Source organism: Haemaphysalis longicornis, unplaced genomic scaffold (assembly GCF_048455015.1).
Source record: "Haemaphysalis longicornis isolate Haplotype H1 unplaced genomic scaffold, Haemaphysalis longicornis Haplotype H1 scaffold_12, whole genome shotgun sequence".
Taxonomy (NCBI): domain Eukaryota; kingdom Metazoa; phylum Arthropoda; class Arachnida; order Ixodida; family Ixodidae; genus Haemaphysalis; species Haemaphysalis longicornis.
Window position 1 is genome coordinate 100,226,637 of NW_027526225.1, and position 21,812 is coordinate 100,248,448.

A 21,812-nucleotide genomic window follows, 5' to 3' on the forward strand; every position below is an offset into this window, starting at 1 on the left:
GCACACACGTCACTGGGATACACTTCCGGGCGAGAAAGACACTTCATAGCGTACGCCCCTGCAAGGTGATGTCCAATGATTACCACTTCCAAAAAAAATGAAGGACGCTCACACTTATAGCAACAGTGATAGAGTAAAGGTCGCTGCGGCAGCGAAGAAGAAACAAATCGGCTGCAGTCGTGGACTTAAACCTTCTTGGTGGTCGTGAAGGTTGCGGAAAGCTTCGCTGCCTTCAATTTGTACGCGTTAGTGTGAGGAGGGAGGGAAAACTTTATTTGGTCCTGCAAATAGTGATAAATGAACCACTAAGCGGGCCGCTCCCACGTCGGGACCGAAAGGCCAAGCCTCACAGCCACGTCGTGAGCTTGCTGGACAGCCCAGAATTGATCGTCCAGGTTCGGACTGCGAAGTGCAGCCTCCCACCTGGACGCGTCCTTGATAGCCGGATCTTCAATTCGCTCGCAAGACCAGAGCATGTGTTCCAGTGTGGCTAAATCACCACAGTCCATGCAATAAGGCTCCGTATACGTCTCAGGATAAAACATGTGGAGCCTCCGCGGGCAAGGATAAGTGCCAGTCTGCAGTAAGCGTAATGTAAGTGCCTGAGCCCGGTTTAGTTTAGGATGCGGCAAACCGTAAATCCTGCGGTTAAGAAGATAGTACTTAGTTACCTCATTGTATGTGGAAGGGGGGTCTCTGTTCTCAGGGAGTGCTGTCACGCCGTGGCGCGGGGCAGAGCGGAGGGTAAGGTCTCGCGCTGCCGCATGAGCAGACTCGTTGAGATTCAGAGGGGCTCCTTCAATCATCCCAAGGTGAGCAGGAAACCAACATAAGTAGTGCTGAGAGATCTCACAGTTCTTCATAATTCTGAAAGCAACCTTAGCCACCGAGCCCTTCTTGAAAGCCCTAACGGCTGACTTTGAGTCACTATACACAAAAGGCCTGCTCCTGTCAACCAGGGCGAGCGCAATAGCCGCCTGCTCGGCGTCGTCCGGTCTATCAGTCCGAACAGAAGCAGCGTTGACGACCGCGCCCTCATTATCCACGACAACTACGGTAAACGCCTTCCTCTCTTCGTTAAAAGAAGCGTCGACGAAGCTAACCCTCTGATTCTTATTACGAATGAGTCTCAGCAGGCAAGCCCCCCTGGCCTTTCTTCTACCGACATTTCGCTCCGGATGCATGTTCCTAGGAATAGGCATCACTTGATACCGCTGACGGGCCTTCAAGGGTATACCGACGTGAAGCAGCGAAATCCTCTCCTGAGGAACACCTAACTCTCTCAGAATCTGCCGACCCGCGCTAGTCGTAGAGAGACGCACCATCTGCGCCCTCTCCTGAGCCTCAGCTATCTCATCCAAGGTATTATGTATACCCAGCTGGAGAAGCCGCTCGTTGCTGGTGCACATCGGCACTCCCAACACCTTCTTGGTGATCTTCCTTATCTGCGTGTCAAGCTTCTCCTTCTCTGAAGGCTTCCACTTGTGCATAGCCGCCACATAGGTAAAGTGACACAACACAAAGGCGTGCATAAGCCGGATTAGACTGTCCTCCTTCAACCCATTCTGCTTGTTGGCCACCCTCTTCACTAAGCGAACCGCATTCTCTGTCTTGGCAATAAGTTTCGCGATCGTCAGCGTGTTGGCGCCATTAGACTCAATCAGCATTCCCAAAACCCTGATGTTATCTACCCTAGGTATTATATCCACATTCCTCGTGCGAAGTTGAATGCTAATCTTGTCCACGGGAACCCAGCCCCTGGGCTTGGGTCCCCTTCTAGTGGGACTGTAAACCAACAGCGCTGACTTGGCGGGAGAGCACCTTAACCCCGTTGGAACCAAATAAGTCTCAATTGCATCTACTGCCTCCTGCAGAACACTCTCGATATATCCCTCACTACCCCCAGGACACCATATGGTTATATCATCAGCATACATGGTATGTTTAATACCATCAATTTCCAAGAGCTTCCTGGCCAATCCGACCATGGCCAGATTGAACAATGTGGGCGAGATGACGGCCCCCTGAGGAGTGCCCCTGTCCCCAAGATCCAGTGTCCGAGACTCCATCTCCGCAACCCTCAGGGTAGCCTTCCTACCTGACAAGAAGGACCTCACATAGTCGTGAAATCGCGCCCCCAAGCCTAGATCCGAAATAGACTTCAGAATATACTAGTGTCGAACGTTGTCAAAAGCCTTCTCTAGATCCAGCCCTAGGATGGCCTTAACGCCCCCACTACCCCCGTCAATGATCTGATGTTTGATAAGCTTCATTGCGTCTTGAGTCGACAGCCCGGCCCGAAAACCAATCATGGTGTGGGGGTACACTTCGTTCTCCTCAAGGTACCTCGTAAGCCGATTGAGCACCGCATGTTCCGCCACCTTGCCCACACATGAAGTGAGCGAAATGGGCCTTAAGTTATCAATGCTCGGGGCTTTGCCAGGCTTAGGAATCAGCACCGTGAGAGCTGTCTTCCACTGCTGCGGAACCTCCCCATCTCTCCACATAGCGTTAACCTCCCCGGTAAGGTACTCGATCGATCTATTGTCCAGGTTCTTCAAAAGCTTGTTCGAAATCCGGTCCGGCCCGGGAGCGGAGTTGCTGTTAAGGTTATGCAAAACCGTACGTATCTCTTCCACAGAAAAGTCTTCATCTAAGGAAAAGTTGTCGTCCCCCGTGTACGTCTGCTCCACCAGAAGATCATCCGGGGCTGCAACAGGGAGGTATTTGTTGGCCAGCTGCTCGACCAGCTCTTCCTTCGAGGCAGACTTCACTGCATCGTGTATAGCTCTAGCAAGGACGTGCCCCTGACTAGCTCTCGTATTGGAATCGCTGAGCAAATGCTTAAGCAAGCCCCACGACTTCCCGTTGCGCACCTGCACATCCACCGAGTTACATATCTCATCCCACTGTTGCCTAGACAAAAGCTGGCAGTGCTCCTCAATCAGCTTATTCAGCTCTAAAACCTTTTTACGCAGCCTGCGATTAAGCCGCTGCCCCTTCCATCTAGCCAGCACAGACTGCTTGGCTTCAATCAGGTGGGCCAGCCTGCTATCAACACTGTCCACCTCCAGATCCGTAGTGATCCTCTCCGTAGCTTCCTTTACATCCTCCTTCACCTGGGCGACCCAATCCTCCAGAGACGGCCGGTTCAGGCCTACGATATTCTCCTCCCTTTCTCCTCTCTCCTCCCGGATCACCCGAAACTTATCCCAGTCTATAAAGGTCAACTCCCTCGGGCGCCTACCCTCAACCTCAAAAGCGACTTGGTTAATGTAATGATCACTACCGAGGTCACCGACAAGATTGCACCAACTAGGCCTGGTAGCGTTCTTTACAAAGCAGAGGTCAGGGGTGGTGTCCCTACACGAAGACGTCCCTATGCGCGTCGGAAAGGCAGGGTCAGTGACCAGTGTAAGGTCGAACTCTGCAGCGTTCTGCCAGAGGTCCCTGCCCTTGGCCGTGTCATGCTTGTACCCCCACACGTGATACGGAGCATTAAAATCCCCCGCCACGATCAGCGGGTGGTTCCCGGCAAGCTTAGAGGCCTTCTGAAGAAGCAGCTTGAACCTCTGCGCCCTATCTCTCGGGGCACTGTACACGTTCAGAATAAACACGCTTCCCTTGGTCACCCGGTTCGGAATCACCTCAATCATGACATATTCCAGGGAACTGAACGGTATCTTAAGGTCATGCACCACCTGCGTCAGTTTGTTATCCAGCATAATGCAAGTCCCCCTAGTTTTACATCCGCCGAAGACGGCTCGGTAGCCCGTCAGAGAAACTTCTTCCGTCATTGTCTCCTGCAATAGTATAGCCTGCGGCCTACCCTCACACGTGCGAATATACTGCTGTAGAGGCGCCCTTTTACGAGCATACCCTCTACAGTTCCATTGCCATACACGAAAAGTCTCATTTCGCCGCGCCATGTTGAAGTTGTTGCTGCGAGCCACCTTGCTGAGCCTCAGACTTCCCTGTCGGGGCACCTGGAGACTGAGATCTCGATCTCGGGGCGTGAGAGGCACTCAGATTGCACCTGTTCTCCAACGCCTCGATTCTACATCGCATCTCCGAGAAACTTCTATCGATCGAGGCGAGCGACTCCGTGAGACGCTTATTCAGCTGCACCAGACCATCGTTGACCTGTTTAATACTATCAATAACACCCGACATCATCTCCTTAACCTCAGACCTCAACTTCCTCGGCACGGGCTCCGCTTCATGGGTCAATGCCTTCCTTTTTGAGGGGCGCGACCCACCAGCCTCACCTACGTCAGCAACATCCATGCTCTCTACAGGCTCAAGCACTGCACTATCGGTCGGTGCAGGGACGGCCGCACCCTTAAGAGCCGATATTTCTGCCCTAAGCATCCTCACCATTTCTCTCAACTCTGCGTTTTCTTGCTCTAACCTCTTGAATCTCTCCTCATTCTTACCATGCTCTGGCCTTACCACACTACGCATCTCCATTCGGGAACTTGCCCGCTCCACCCAGGCAGTATCACTGGCCACTCCACCGTGGCCCTTGCCTTGTAGACCATGCAACACACCACTCTTGGCACACCCAGCCCCTCAGTCCCCTTGGGGCCACGCCCAGTCCCAGTTCCCAACTGTCTGTCCAGTCCGAAGCGCACCTTGGACGCCGATCTGCTCCCAGTCCGGCCGCCGGAGCGGCTGCGAGATGCTCTTCCTGGTCCCCTTGATCTTGATCTGGAACGTCGACGCCCACGCTCCTGTCCTTGCCCAGCCCCCGGTGTCTTCCCCAGCGACGGAAACTGGTTTTCGTCGTACCTGAAGCCTCCCTTCTCTTCTTCCTCAACCTTGGTATCTGCCATAGCCCGCTCAAAACGACGGCGCCTGACCACATATGGGGTACGGAACCGCTGCTTGCACTCCTTGCCCGCCGTGATGTGCTCACCTCCACACAGTTCACACTTGGGCATACATCCATGGGGTTCCCCGGGATTGGGTGATCCGCAGCCCCTGCAGACCGCCTCTTCCGGTGAGGGGCAGACGTCAGCGCGATGTCCCAACTTTCCACACGCATAACAAACATCTATCTGCTTGCGGTAAAGCGTGCACCTAACCAGTGCGTTACCATACCGGACATAATTGGGCACCTTGTATCCGTCGAAGGCGATGATGACCGTGCCCGACTCCTTGATTCGCTTGGCAGCCAGGGCGAGGGGATTATGCGGGTTAACAATCTTGCGATGGAGCGCTGCAGGGCTCTCGCTGAGAGGAACGTTTCTTATTATCCCCTTGCACGTTTCATGTGGCGCCGCACGATATGCCGCAGCTTCATGCATGGGCCCAGCAATGCACAGATCCTTGATCCTCACGTACTTCGTAGCATTTTCTTCCTCCGGCGTGCTAACCACCACAATATTCTGTTGAAAATTCGGGCAGATCGTGTCCGCTTCTCGCTTCACATCGTCTATGCAAGCAGCAGCCGTGATTGCATCAGCCACCACGGCCGCACCAATTTTGGCAATATTCAGACCTCCCCTGATCCTGACGATAATCTTAATATCATTTTTCGGCAGCGGAGGCATTTTCGCGCGCCGGATGATACCCTTCTTCACACTAGCTGGCGTGTTTGTACTCACTCGGCCGTTCGTGGGTCCCAGCCCGACGTTAGGGCTACCAGCGTTGCCGCCAAATGGTAGCCTTGCCTTGGTCGTAGAATTCCTCTCGCTCTGAATTTTCCAGCCAGCATCCTCCGAAACTTCTTCCGGAGCAATGTCTTCACCCTCCACAGCATATTCCATCATGACAATAGCCTTAGACGGCCGGAAGGCCGGCGCGGCCCACGAACACGGCGATCAGGGCTAACACCTCCGCCGGCGTGGTCGAGACAAAAAAGGCCGTAAAGTCACGTACAGTTCACTCACGGAAAAATGTCCGCTATCCCGGTGTAGCTGGTAACTTCCCGGATCCGTTGAGCACAAAATTAGGCACCAACGAGAAAAATACCCGGTCAAAACTGCTCATAAAGGCGGCAGCCGACACGAACACGTCCTGCCACTCCGTCGCCCCTTTGTAACGATCGCGTTAGTGTGAGGTTCCTTCGTTTTTTTTTTAGCCGAAAAACCGATATCGTAAATTTTCAAAAATGCTGCGCAGCACCACAAAAGTTACATAATACAGGAAATACTAACAACACTCTTCTCCGTGTGTAATGTACACATAAGCATTAAGTGGTATGCTCAAACAAAACTAGAGGGAGCACTATAGTCGCAGAGTCATACGACTTTCCGATTCTACTGGTGCTTCCTACCGCCACCTCTGTGTTTGTTGTCGGGTGAGGTTTAGATCGACGGCCGCTAATAAACAAACACGTCCGTTTGATGGCACAAGGACCCAAAAAAGGGGACAGTGGGTTCTTGGGTGAGTCGCCCCTGCTTTATTCTAATAGTACCTAGCTTACTTGATGGAGGTTTTCCTCGCAATTAGTATGCTTGCTACCTGGACAAACAAGTCTCTGGCGCGAACCAAACTTGTATTGTGTCTTCGTGGTCTCCTTAAGCCGTATTCGTCTTGTCATCGCGCAATAGCATTTAACCAAAAGACTGCCCTAACTTCCAGGAACAAGCACGATCGTAAAAATTCAGAGCCGCATCGGCTGGAAAATGCATAGCGGCGAAGGATTATTTCGTGAAAAGATACAGTATGAACCATACAGTCTGAAGGCTATCATTGGTAGGATGTGAAATACAACACCGATTTCCTTGCCTTCGCAACGCTGAATTAGCGCACCCTCCTTGTGGAGCAAATAATCGTAGTGAGCTTCCAACAACTAACTGACCATTTTTTATGTCATCTTGGTGTGAGGCCCGAAAATCCACCGCTTTGTTAAGTTGGCGTAAATTATAAATGACCTGAGGATTAACAGCTTCCATTCAACAATTACACGTCACCATGCTAACACGTGGTCGATTTCAGCTGTTCCAGACGCCGGCGATCAGCATAAGGTGATGTGGCAGATCATGAACGATTCTGGACTAGCAGGCTGGCCCCTACTATCTCGAGAAGAACAAGTGCCCGTCAAGGAGCTTAATTGGACGAAGGTGCTTCTGGACGTCGGGCTCACTCCTATCCTGCAGCTGAGCATTGAAAGAGACAGCACGTATATAACTTCTTACGTAATCCAGGTAGGTAAACCATCCGAATTATCTATTCCTCCTTTACCCCAAAACAGTGGGCACACGCATGAAGGGTTGTGAAGAATCGGTGGCCGGGGGAACAGTATGGGTGTCGGTACGAACTGATGCAGGCAAAGTAACAACCCCTCTAACACGTAGGGGTACACATTTACGTGTCCGTGTGTGCAAGTAAATGTTTATCACATAGTGCCTTGGGCGCGTTTGCGGGCATCCGCGTCGGTTATATATCCTGGCAAATAACACGAGTCTAGTTGTTTTATTGCACTGCCGCAATATCGGGTTGTGGACTTAAAGTGTTGATATTGTAACGTGGCGGGAAGGCAAAACGATTGGGTGAACTGCGGTTAAAAATGATGATCGACCTATTTACAATGTTTACATTGAGGCCGCGACCGACCCCGCTCTGGCTCTTACCCTAAACGCTAGAGCAAAGGCCGCACTTGTCGGAAGGCGCTTCGCTGGACAGTTTCCAAACGTGCTGTAGTTATCATACACTGTTAACTAAATTCCAAGCTCCTCCAACAGCGACCTTGGTGACTGTGAAAAAATCGTGTGAAAAAAAGTGGCTTAGCTGTGACCTTTCTGACTGAATTGTGTGACCTTGCTGACTGTGAAAAAAAGGGGCCTAGATCGGCTATGCCAGGATATGCGTAGCGTGGACTGAGGTTCGGCTGGTTATTCTTAGCTTTCGGATTGTCTGCGATTAGCTTGATAATAATTCATACTTCTGCTTCAGTGACACACACACGGTATACGCATTATGTGACACATGTACATTTATCAAGCGGCTCCGGCGCAGCGTCACCAATAGCCCCAGAGCTAAGCTGGTACCACAGGCGCACGGCGGTGCTGCTGCGACGCACGAGCCATCGGTTCCACACCCGGTCACCCCTCGCATGATCATCAAGTGGACCGGGCCGCCACGTGCGGAACGGTGGTCGGCGAAGAAGCTGTGCGCGTGGGGTGTGTGAGAGACGCCGGGCAGCGAGCAACGTTCTGTGCCCCGTGTGATGTCATTGCTCCTCGCGCATGCGCAGCAGGGCTCTCCAGGAGCCACGCGAAACTTCTCAACCTCAGCTAGTGTAGCTCACGCTACAAAAATTAAACCAATTCCACCCAGTCTGAGATCTGTTGAAACAGCGGGGCTGCAGTTCCGTTGTGTCGGCTCAAACGTCAACGGGCGCTCGCCGGAGAACGGCAGCGCCGTCGCCGCGCAAGTTCTACCTTTCGCGCAATGGAATCGGCAGCTAAACGTCAGTGGCGTGAGGCTGCCTTTCCTGTCCCTCCCCTAGCGTTACAGAGAGGAACCTATACAGAACCGATACAGAATAATGGCGGGTCTGGGAACTATACTCTCCTATCGGGTAGCTATATAACAGAAGAGGGTGCTTAAAGGAGCCATGAAGAGAAAATACAACTTCGTTTAATTTGAAAGAACTAGGATTCAGTATCTTACTTAGCTTCATTACAGCCAGAAAAGATGTTTTTTAGCGAAAAAAAAGCAAGAAGTATTTAAAAACTTTCAAATTTTGCGCCACAGTGACGTGTTATGAGCAAGCATGACGTCATACGGGCCAACAATAAAACATAATTTTCAGTGCGTTAACTGCACGTTGGCATTCAAGTGATGCGGTCAAACGGAACTAGAGGCCCCATTACGGACGTCCACTCATGTGTCGTCGCGACAGGTCCGTTAGGCGGCCGCCAATCGCACAAACAAGGTTCCGTGACGTCATAGAAAAGTTGCGGGAAATTGGCTATGGGGTCGCGACTGCTTCACACGTTTTCTTTAATATCTCCGTTATTTGTTCGAAGATTGCGATGATATTGGTATCATTGTTATCGGGACTAAGCAGTCTTTCTAATAAACCCAACTTGTATTTTGTCTTCATGGCTTTTAAGGCATGTTTATTTATCACCACTTTACATTCCTTCATATTTATTTTTAGCCGGACGGCTCTGTTTGCTGATTTTAGTTCTTGAAGCATTTTTTGCAGGTGTTCTGCAGACTCACTTAGCAAGAGTATGTCGTCTGCAAACCTCAAACGCAAATGGCTCAAGTGTTCTCCGTTTATCCGTGAGCCTGCGTTTTCCCAGTCGAGCTTTCTCAATACCCCGCCAGACATGCTAGAATAAGTAGAAGAATGTAATTACCTCGGGCCGAAGGTCAGTGCTGATCGCCACTACGAAAAAGAGATTTGGCGCAGAATAGGTATGGGCTTGGGTGCACTCGGAAAGAACTCCCAAATAATTGCAAGTAAGTTACCTATATCCCTGAAAAGAAGAGTATACAGCCAACGCGTCCTGCCGCTGATTACATATGCAAGGGAAACCTACTAAACAACTAGAAAGCGATCTTAGATCGGCTCAACGGCCCATGGAACGAATACCATAAGAGTAACGCTTAGGGACAGGAAATGAGCTTCGTGGATAAGGGTACAAGCTGGAGTAGAAGGTAATATAGTTCAAGTAAAAAAATGGATTTGGGCGGGCCATGTCGTGGCACGAAATGACAACCGGTGACCTACCGGGGTAACTGATTGAATACGAAGAGGCGGGACTAAACGAAGGGTAAGTCCGATAACTCGATGGAGATACGAAAGACGGAAATTCGGGGGCAGGGAATGGACTAGAGCGGCGTAGGACGGAGCGGCGTCGTCTTGAAGTGGTCCTAAATAGGCTGTAACAGAGTGGTGAGTAGGGCAAGTTGGTATGGAATCATTCTGTGGCCGAATTCTCTAAAACGACGGGGCGTCGCTTTGAAACGACGGGGTAGCGCCATGCAAATGCATGTGTTCTGGGTTTGGGGCCGTCGCTTTGGGGTGTTTGTACAGGGACTGAGCCGCAGAAAAGCAGTGTGGCAAGGGCACGAAGTGACACCCACTGCCCCCCGTCGTTTCGCTCGTAGCTTCGCGCCGTTGCTACCCTGCTTTTCTGCGGCTCAGTCCCTGTGCAAACACCCCAAAGCGACGGCTCCAAACCCAGAACACATGCATTTGCATGGCGCTACCCCGTCGTTTCAAAGCGACGCCCGTTTTTTAGAGAATTCGGCCCCTGGACAACGGCGCGAAAGAAGTGGACGAAGTGAACGGGGAGGACGAGCGCTGACTCACAACTAGTTGATTAAAGTGGTGCGTGCGGACTTTAAACGTTTGCAACGGAAAAGAGAGAGAAAAACAAAGCAATCAAATCGAACAAACTTCCTCAGGAAACTGGGAGACGATTGCGTAAGTTAATTAGTCGATAGCGCTGTGTGATAAAGAATATGCGCACTTGACTTGCACGTGCCTTCAAGCTTAATGTTCCTACGTTTTGTAACCCCCTGATCAGCCCGGGAGTGGCCCTTTGTTTATTCTTCATGAGTTCCACGTCAAGTCTTTGAGGGTTTACTATGAAGGGGGAGGGGGTACGAGGGAGTGTGTTCGGTTTGATTGCTTTGTTTCTTCTCTCTCTTTTCTGTAGCAAACGTTTATAGTCCGCATGCCCGCCGTTAATAAACTAGTTGTGAGTCAGTGCTTGTCCTGTCCGTTCCCTTCGTCCACGTCTTTTTTTCGCGAATTTGTCCAGAATGACCCTAAATAGGATGTTGATGCTGATGATCAGAGAGAGAACACTACGGGAATCGGCTCCTAACCAGGCATGATGTACGGCTTACAGCATGTGGTCAAAAAGGCTTCACCTACAACAGCTCCACTGTTAAAAGAAGGATTCCTCGACCCGTTAAAACCTTGCGGCACAAAGTTGTTAAATTTTTATGCCTGAAAAACAATGCATGTTCTCGGGCACCTTTTTTCGGTAAATGTTTTGGATGACACTGCTTTCACGGCAAGCAGAAAACCTGCCTTCGCATATCAAAAAGCAAGAATCGTTGCCCGTGCTCTAAACAAATTCATTTTACACCTATTTTTATGTTCCGTTATTCACCCGGAAGTTCGTACGACGTACTTATCAGCGAACCGTCATATTTTGTACGACGAGACCTAATGTTATTTCATTCATGGCTCAATGGGAAACGATGGTCAGATATTTTTTTATTCGCAGACCAGACCTTTTTTTCCGGGCACCTGATTCAAAGAAATATAGAACCACATTTCTGCAGGCACCACATACCCCGATAGCCCCTCCCTATACGCTAGCCTCGAACACTGTTTTTTTTTTGTAATGCCACCACACAATCTCCCTACGTTATTTCCCTCCCTCCCAACACCCTTCTCCCCCGCCTATCTCCTGGCGTGCACAGCTAGAGCCCATTCAGCTGGCCCCGAAACGTCAATGTACCTACCTTCTTGACGCTTAATTTGTTGCCTAAATTGCTGCCACACCGTCAAAATAAAGAAAGAATTTGCTACAGCCGCGTATTCCAGTGTTTAGTACTATAGGAATCGAAAATTTGTGACGCCTCTGCCACATTCATCAGGGCTCTCTTTTTTTCGTGGCCCCAGTTTCCTTCCCTGGAAATGAGCTGAAGGTGGAAATGCGTATGTGGTTAACGCGTTTTCTTTCTCCTTCTTCAGTTGGACCAAATCAGTTTTGGGAACGTAGGCCGTAATCAGCTCATACACCCGAACAAAAAAGGTAACAAGGCCATCATTGCTGCCTATAAGAGGCTTATTGAAGTAGCGGCAAGGTTTATGAATCCTAACATCACCGAACACCAGGCCAAGACACTTGCCGATGACATTGTCGACTTTGAAGGAAAGCTGGCCAATGTAAGCACACGCTTTTGTTTTTCGCAGTTGTTTTATTCGTATTGCTGTTACAGTTTGAGCATTTCCATTGTGCTTGTATTCGCTTAATTCGGTAGTAAATCATTCACACCCTCCTTGGCTTGTAATTTATTTTACACCGGCCCCGCAACGCCCCCTTCAGGAGCAAACCGAAAGTTAGGCTAGTTGGTACATACTGAATAGTTGGCACAGTTGGTAGTTGGTACATATTGAATGAGCAGACAAAAAACGAGGGGCAGACAGAACGAACACGAACAAGCGCTTGTTTCGGTTCCTTCTGCCTGTCCCTCATTCGTTGTGAGCTTTGTCACTATCGAACCAGTTCAGAACGATGAATTAGAGTCGGCCACTTCGTTGTTTTACATAGGTATTATTGCTATGATAACGATAACTGATAACGTGTGGCGGTATTTATTGGCGCCAGCGATAGCAACGGCAGCTGAATTGCTGACTCGAAAACCTATTTTTACTCATTTTAATCGATATGCAGCTTGACTGGATAAAAAAACTGAATGTTACCTCGTGTGTTTTAAGGCTGTTATAAATGAAGGCTCATTTTTTGACGTACAGAAGTGTTTTTCACGACATAACGATAAAGGTGACGATAAGTTATGTCTCATGACTGAAGGCGAGAATAATTCAGAGAAGGGACTTAACGTTTAGGCTGCACAAAGCGTCAGCCGTTCATGAGGACCGTAGTAGGGATACAAATAAGACTCGAAGAGGATCTTTGGGAAAGGATGCCCGCTGACACGCCACGATATTCGGAACGAGACACCGCAACCGCGTGTCACGCTTTGTGTAGCATCAGCCATATTTATGTTTCCAGTGGCAGGAGAGCTGCAGAAATTCAAAAAGAAAAGCTTGCTTTGATTACAGGACAAATCCTTACTTAATACTTAAGGGGTCCTGTAACACTTCCTTCAGGCTTTCTTTTTAAATCAAAATTGCTTTCAGGACGTAGTCAACCAGCACATTAAAACCTTGGAATAGTGGGTCACAAAGAACCTCCCACAAAAAGTACGGCTCTACGCCCATCAAATCACGGATTAACTTGCCCCCCAATAATGTTGTCTCTTTCTTGGTTTGAGCTTTCTTTGCTCTCTTGAGTGACGTGACGCGCGCTATATCGCAGCTAGTGGCGGGCTTCCTACCAGTTGTAGCAACAAACGCACTCGCTAGCCAATTTAAAGAATACCGCAACAAGAGCAAAACCGAAACTGGAAGGCGCCTCTGCACGACGACCAAATCACGCAGTTCCATCCTCTTCTGACGGTAACTTTTGCAGTGCGTCCAGGCACGAAATAAAGAATGAAAGCGGCTATCAGCAGTGTTGCAGGGTTCTTTTAATTCTCTTTTCGCGGTTGCTCATTTCTACCAGTCTTTGACGCAGTGCACATTACTTGTGTCGGGATATTTCAAATTGCAGTTTACTGCACCACCCGAAGAAAGGCGGGATATGTTGGCCATTCACCACAGAACAACCATAGGTGTCCTGCAGAGAAATTTTTCCCACGTGAGTATTATACCCATGATATAAGAAAGGATTACTCTTTATAGAGAAGAAAAAACAGCGAGTGCTTTTTAAAAAGAAACAGTATGTGCAATTTTAAACGGAAATACCAATGCCACATTCGAGGCAAAAGATTTAGTGCTAGTCTTGCGCTCTTAGTTTACGAGCCCTTTTTTAAAGAAACTGCTTTATCTCAATAACAAGGATACCAATATTAACGGAAACATCAGACAATCAACCTAATATTTAGTAAAACAGTTGAGGCAGTGTCGACTTACGGAACACTTCGTCACCCAGCCCTCATGACGTCACAGGGGCTGTTTGCGCGATTGGTAGCCACCGTGCCTGGATTTCCTGGATGTTATAGCTGTAGCCTACCTGCTGCCTATCGGAAGCTCTAGGCTAATTACAGTCGCGTTTTTCACAATGACCCCTACATGTATGGTTTTCGTGCGCAGCAATAGCCTTGGGATGTGGCTGTATCAAATTACGCATTGGGGATCTATCAAATTACGCAGTACTTATCGCGCAACCAAGACTGCTACTTATCGCTCCTGTGCAGGTTCTTAGGCCACGGTTGCATTACGTGTGTCATTTCGCTTAAAAAACGTGAAAGAAAAGGTTAGTAGCCAGCGGGGACGCCTGTTTGCATTGTTTGATGCATGCAACACTGCACCAGTGTTTTTTTTTCCTTCTTGACATCTTTATATGTAATTAGCTGTTATGTTTGCAGAATTGACGTTTATTTCTTTCACGCGAATAAATAGCACCGCAGAATTTGCTGTGGTTCTGCAAAACCAGATGAAAACTTGGGGGGATTCACTAAATTATCTGTATAGGTTAAACTCTTCCCCGCTCTTTCTATAGCCGAAATGGCAGTATTTAATAGGCAAATATGCCACCGAGAGTCACGGAAGAGTCATCCACCTGTAAAAAAAGATCTCCCATTCATTTGCTTCTTCTTGTGATTTTTCTTTCAGTTTCCTATTTTAGAGTTATTGAACAAGGAGTTTAACAAGATTAACGTCACGCTGAACGAAACTCAGCCGTTAGAAATCTACGCTCTGGAATACTACAGAAAAATGACTCCCTTCTTACAGAAGGCCAGTCCGTAAGTATATCCTACTGTACTTCGCTCCTCCAAACATAAAAACAATCAATTTCCTGTGCTTTACGCGCCGATGGTAATGGCGGGGCTATGGGTTACGACTAACTGACACCACCTGCGGCAAAATCTCAGCACACAGGCAAGTTCGCCTTTTTTAGACTGAACCGTAAAAGCGCCGGAATCGACTCGCTGTACTCGGGGTTTAGCCACTTCCACTGGACCGCAACAGCCGATACAATTCACGAACCACTTTCACGGGGTGGCCTGAGTAGTCTTGATGACGGTGAGTGGCGACACCGCGTACCGCGAGCCCGTGTACTTAAGCTCTTACCTACCCTGGCGAGAAGTTTAAAGGGGAAGGGTTAGGAGCCGCGAATGGAAGCCGTTGGAATTTAGGTCAAGCTCCGGCGGATGGGCTTCCTGTCTGTTTATCAGACATGGCGCTCCGGGACCTTGCTGAGCACCTGGGTAACCTAAGTCGACTTACTTCCCCCTACCCTCGTTAATACTATGCCGTATGGTATCTTTCAAATCTTCCCTTCCAAATGATCGGGCAAAGGGCCTGAAACCGAAGCTACATTCAAACCGCTATCTAACATTGTTTTCTCAAACTCGGACAGCTTTCCCCGTTTCTTGGTTATGCAATCAAATGATAAAGACACGCATAGCACTAGTAAGTCCGCATCCTTAATATCAAAACTAATTGAAAGTGCTGCAGGTAAGAACTACTACGCGAAGAAGTTATCTGTGGACATACTGATTGAGGTTAAAAACAAAGAACAGTCTGCGAACCCTCTTAAACTAACAAGACTAGGAGACCTTCAAATCACCATTACACCTCACCGAACTCTGAACAGCTGTATGGGTGTCATAACAGAGACCGAACTGCTCAATGAAACTGGATCTGATCTCCTTGAAATTCTGCGTGAGGAGGGAGTAACTGTGGTAAAGCGTGTAACCTTCAGGCGTGACAACAAAGAAACCAAAAATAAGCATCTCATTCTGACATTTGACAGCAGCACACTTCCCGAATCGGCAAAAGCAGGTTTCATACACTGCCGCACGAAGCCCTACATGTCAAACCCGTGCCGTTGCTATAAATGTCAACGGTTTGGGCATGGTTCCAAGTCTTGTCGAGGAAAACCGACTTTCGCGAAGTGTTCAGCCCATCATCATCCGATAGAAAACTTTCAGAGCCCACATGTCAGGTTCTGCAACTGTGATGGACCCCATCCAGCCTATTCTTGGTCATTCAAAAATTCAAAGATGAAAAAGAAATAATCAACATGAAAGTTTCGCAAAATATCTCGTTTCAAGAAGCGCAGAAAAGATATGCAATGTTTCCGCCTGGATGATATATCAGCGCGCTCCCCGGGGGTGGAGCGGCGTCTCGTTTCAGAGCCGACGCAGTGCTGCAAAGCGGACGGCGTCCTGCATCCGCCCCCCTCCGGGCTGCCTCCGGCAGCCCCAATTTTCGCCGCACAACATGCGGAGCCCGCAGATGTTCTGGCGACATCCAGTAACGTTGGTAGTGGTGCAGCTCTGCCTGGTCGTGCTCGCTCGGCCCCCAGTGCTTCTGAGGGTGTGGAGGGCATGAACCCGGGGGGCCCTGCATCCACTGCCCCACAATTGCCGCGCCACGCCCTACGCCAGTTAGGCACGTGGTTGGGGCAGAAAACGCTGCTCGTGGTGGGCGCCCCAGGGACCCCAATTCTCTGTCCCCAGGTGGTCAGACGAGGACATGGACTTTACAATAACACAAAACGACGAGGCGGCCCTGCTACCCGTGGAAAAAAGAGCCTTAACCGAATTATTGATCTCAAATGGGATACAGTTGCATAATATGACCCACGCAACTCATACGCACCAGGCTAGAAATCTCTGTAATGACAGTAGAAAACATAGTTCAATAGATTTGTAGGGGCCTCATGAAAAAATGTTGAGGATGTATTTTAAATCCTCCACAAAAACCAATCAAGCATTGTTTGCCTCCAGTAGACACACTTAAATTCCAAACATAGCAATTTTATACAGCAATGCACGGTTTTGAGGAAAGACAGAGATAGTTGAGCCCACTCTTCGGGTGGAGTAGCCATTGTTACACAAAAATCCATTCCGTGCCAGACCCTTTAGCTACTCACTAGACCGGAAGTAGTTGCTGTATAATCATATTTAACAGGCTGATCACAGTATGTTTTCTGTACATTCCACCAGGCCACTGCTTATCTAGTTTGCAATTCGAATTCCTAATAGTTGAGCTTCCTGAACCGCTCATTTTGGTTGGTGACCTAGACGCTCACAACAAGCTCTGGGGCTCCGAAAGAACTGATGTTCGTGGTCGTTTAATTTTAAATTTTCAAGTTTCGTCTGGGGCTTCTTTATTTAACCAAAAACAGCCAACATATTATAGCATTACTCACAGCACATATTCATACATACACTTGGCAATTAATTCTGGTATTCTTTTACACTGTTTAAATGGGCGGTTCACACCAATCATTATGGAAGTGACAATTTCCCAGTATTCTTAAAATGCATACACAAAGGCCGGAACCCTTCCATTTCAATGCAAAGGTCTAGAGAAAGCGGTGCGGAGTGGAAGCAATTTCAGGAGAAGTCACAACTGACGTACGCTTCTATATGCCACTTAGGTATTGAATTACAGCACATATAATCGATGCTGCTAAAAACTCCATTCCGCTGTGCTCCGGTAACATATGTAACATCAGAAGGCCCTGGTGGAATGAGAAATAAAGACGCGCCCGACAGATTCAGAACAAGGCCTGGAGTGTCCATCGAAGATACCAAACTGCACAAAACTTCATTATTTCTAAGTGTGCTAAATAAGAGGGAAGGTGGGTTCTTCGACAGGCAAAAAGAAAAGGCTGGCAATGTTTTGTAAATTCAATAATTCATGCACAGATACGCGAAAGGTGGATTAGGAACCTAATGGACAAAAAACATACGACCTACGATTAGTCAGCAACACCGGCCACACCATTGAGGATTAAAAGAACTTAGTTGCCCAACACATTGCATACGTGTCAAGCTCTGCCCGCTACAGGGACACCTTCCAACAACATAAAAAAGCCTTAGAGAGAAAACCGACTCGGGACCTTAAACAATCCGACGAGTCTTACAACTCCATATTCCCTTTACCAAAACTATTATTTGCTTTGGGTACATGTAAAGCATGTGCGCTTGGGGCGGGTAATATAACTTATGATCCGAAAGTTGCACCAAGACAACCTCGAAAACTCCTTTACCTATTATAACACAATTTGGCAGAAGGGATGCATTCCTAGGGGTTGGAGGGAAGCGATTACAATTGTCATACTGACAGAGGGAGAAGGTTCCTTAATGCCATATAGTTACCGCCCGATAGCTCTGACCAGTTGCCTTAGTAAAGATTGAACGACCACCCACTTTGACCTGTGATATTTGGCCTCGATGCCCTTGCGCCATAAACGCATACATACTTAGCAGCAAATGTGGGATACTGTCCCGAGGTTACGACGAAGTGGGCAGTAACTCATAGCGCTTTGCTATTGCTCCCGATGAAGACAAAGATGCGCAAGACACGTAGCCGGACTCGAGATCTCTAATCCTACATCTTGTAAATACACCACTCGCATTTAACCTTTCCTCGTGTCCTTTGTCGTGCCGCCACGTAACAATATGACATTCCGGTTGATTAGGATAAAAAAATTGGCCCTTGAACAGTCGTACTGTGACAAAATTTTATATTGCCCCGTGAAGAATTTCTTCCCAGCAATGCACCAACAGTGAATGCGACTTTTAGGAAGCTCGGTTTATAGCGTTTTATAGCAATAGATGGGGTGTAGGTATTTCTTCATTGCAGTGTTTTAGATTTTAGCACATACAAACGTATACGCAAAAAATTGGCCGCGTATCTGCTTCTTTCGTTGCAAATGTCGACAAAAGACGATAGTCTTTATTGAGTTTTGCCAAGTAAATGCCTCCCTTCGCTTTCCCGCTCACCTCTCATGTTTTTACTCTTGCGTCGCGCTAGTCCCAAGGTAAAGACGCCAAAGGTTTGCTTAAAGCCAAAGGTTTGCTTAAATCATTTTAAATTTCCCGCGTTGCACTGCTCCAAACCGGGTGTCTCGATGCCAACGCTGCCGTACGGCGAAGACGCGCGTGAATCGAGGCGCCGTACTTCAACGTTTATAGAACCGCGTTTCCCTACTCCACGTGCGTTGCAAGCGGAACGTGGAACCTATCTAGTGGAACCTTTCGTAACTGTTGCCAGTTGATTCCTTAAAATGCCGCAAGAAGCTATAGTGGCGCGGGCGACAGCAGGCGACGGCAAAGTGATTTTTTGATCTGGAGTTGATGAAGTATTTAATTTCGTGAAACTCAAGCATGTGCGATTTTTTATAAAGGAACACTGCAAATATCACTTCTCTATTAATTTGTTCTCTTATATTTGCGTAATGTCTTGTTCTTCTTCAACAATGTTGACAGGTATGAACATTACACCGGACTTAGACGGGTAGATTTAGCTGTGACTATATAAGACTATTCGCAGGCATTGTTTTAGTTTGGCCGGGTGGCTGAATCGAGTCACAGACAGACAGACGGACAGACAGACAGACATACAGGCAGACCAAAATTTCTGGGTTTAAGTAGCCCAAGAAAGACTATCGTCTTTAAAAATAGAGTAAATGCAACTACCGGAGTATCAGATTTATGCACCGCGTGTATGCGGTACTAGAATTGGTGATCAAAGGAAAGGCTGGTGCGTTGCATTGCTACAAAGCAAGCATTAAAAAACTCGTTTTCCGCGAGGATAAATTTCCCAGAATCGCCTTTTGCGAAAACACACGAGCTATTGCCACAATGTAAAATATACCTCATGCCGAATTACGCATGTATTCTTGTTCCTCTCTCAAGTAAACAATGGGTGTGATTTATTTGTGCATTTTTTGTTCACAAAGAATTTTGCATTTCCTGGGTGCCAATAACTATGAACAGAATCATGTGCTGGTGATGAGATGTTTTGTTTACTTGCCTGTTATAACTCGCAATTTTCGTACAATCACTCCAATTACTGAGGAAAACACAAACATGCCCAAAGTGGCAATAAAACGTCGTAACATTGTTTTTTTTTTCAGCACGACAGTATTCAACTACTTCGGCATGAGAACAATGCTCTTTTGGGCAGCTCAAGCATCAGAGAATTTCCGAAACGCTTCTTTCGAGCCGGAGAAGGTAGTATCGGGGGTCAAGAAGGACAGACCTAGATGGAAAAAGTGCGTCGGTCTAGTGAGTGGAGCAATGCAGGAAGTTGTTGGCTACCTGTACGTTTCAAAGAACTTCCGCGAGGAAGCAAAAATGGAGGTAAGACTATTTACAGTTGAGAAAACTGATTTCCTGCTCTATAGAAAATTTAAATTTATCTAACAGTCGCTCTCCACTGCAAAAAAAAAAAAAAAGACATACCCTGGCGTCGTCCTAAAGCTTCTTAATCACTGCCGGTATAAACAATATCGACTGGTTAGAATTAACATAAAAATTCAGCAAAAGTAGAGTTAAAACAAGGCGCACCGTAGGGTGAATACTCGTCCCGTTGTTGTTACTTGTTTGTATGACCGACATAAGGCATACCCAACTCGTCAGACACGCACAAACGACACAAATATTTTTACTAGATATGAAACCCCTCTTGAATAAAGCGTAAGTAGCTACTTAATAAATCTTTTATCTAAGAACGGATAAGTTGCAGTTAACGCTTCAAAAAGTACACGCATGACCTTTCGACCCCCTGGCAAGGTAATTGTCATAAACGTGAAATTCGAAGGATCTTCTATATACAGAAAAAAAAGCCAAAATTCGTGAGCGTACGCCTTCAGGAGGAGTTAAACTGAACAACACAAGCAAAGAATTTAAACAGAGAGCTGGCACGAACCATGGGGTGTTCCTTTTTTAAATGTAGCAAATATAATTCGAGTTCTACAAAAACGCGCGCTATTCTCTTTTGACTGACAGTCCTCAACAAACCCTCTCTCAAGCCCTCAACAAACCCTCAATAGCGTCCTCAAGAAACAGGATTCAAGACCAGGTTGCTTAAAAAAAGGAGCAAGCAGAAAAAAATTGAAATGTCGGCATTTCTGTCAGTTTAGTGCGAAGCACTTTGGCACCCGCTACAACCGTTTAGTCGCGGCGGTTGCGGCGGCGACGGCGTTGTAACCCAGCGAGCGAGGGCTGAAACGAAACGGCTGAGCGTGAAGACGAAGGCGAAGGGTGAAGGCGAAGGGGGCGTGGCCGAGCAGAAGCCCAGAACACCTGAGGGCTTCAGTGTCCTCCTTACTGCGCGGCTCATCCGAACCACGTGACATTTGCGCGGGAGGTTCAAACACAATTTACACGCAACGTGCTCGGTGGAGGCGACGTGCTGCGAGATAACGGCAGAGTAGAGCGCGCCGCCCTGCGTTCGCTGATCACGCGATCACTTCCCGAGACGCAGCAGCTGTGTTCCGTGACCTAGAAGGCTGCAGTTGGCACTGCGCAGAAATTTCGTATTAGGGAGTATAGTACCATCACTAATTTTTTGTTTGTTCGTTCGTGAACTCGCAGAAGACCACATCTTGCGCCACGTCAAACGCCAATATTTGCGCAATTTGATTACCGCAATAACTGACTATGTATCCGCAAGGAATTGTTTCACTTTACAAGTTATTCGATGTCGTTATGTAGAGTGTGCCATTCCTGGTTCTACTGTTTATATATGTGTACCTGCTGCGAAATGTAGAATGACGAAGCCCTCGTCAAGCACGGTTGCCTTTAGCCGATGCTTCTCTGTATGATGTGCGATGACTGTACGGTGTTTGTAAAAATAAATCATTTATATTATTTTGATTCCCAGACTTTTTGTAACGAGGCCTCATTCGAAAGATAACGAGGCCTCATTCCCGCTATCACAGCCAACAAGTGAGCAGTGCATTAGTCGGAAAACAATAAACTGTTTTGCAGGTCGAAGATATCGTTAATGCGGTCAAAGACGCCTTCAACGAGACTCTCCGAAAAAGCACTTGGATGGACACTGACACAAGATGTGAGGCGAAAATAAAGGTACGCAAGAAGACGCAGTAGGAAGCCTACGTGCACTGCTATTTTTTTACAACGAAGCTGTAGATGGCTCGGTTTCCCCATATACCGTGCGTCAGCAACAGTCGCGTCGACGAAGTCGCACGCGCTCGTCGTGAGCTATGGAAAAATGCTCTGTAGGTGTCCATATAATGTAGGTGCCTTGAAAAAAGAGTGATACCAAAATT

The 21,812-nt window shown here is 47.9% G+C and overlaps 1 protein-coding gene across 1 annotated transcript in view; it reads left to right on the plus strand.

The window, feature by feature from the left end:
• LOC144163093 (neprilysin-1-like) overlaps window positions 1-21,812 on the plus strand; it is a 59,128-nt gene that overhangs the window by 21,621 nt on the left and 15,695 nt on the right. The window contains exons 6-11 of the mRNA XM_077693895.1: window positions 6,946-7,154; window positions 11,681-11,875; window positions 13,323-13,409; window positions 14,387-14,517; window positions 19,653-19,878; window positions 21,511-21,609. Of these exons, the coding sequence (XP_077550021.1) occupies window positions 6,946-7,154; window positions 11,681-11,875; window positions 13,323-13,409; window positions 14,387-14,517; window positions 19,653-19,878; window positions 21,511-21,609 (947 nt within the window). The remainder of the gene's footprint in view (window positions 1-6,945; window positions 7,155-11,680; window positions 11,876-13,322; window positions 13,410-14,386; window positions 14,518-19,652; window positions 19,879-21,510; window positions 21,610-21,812) is intronic.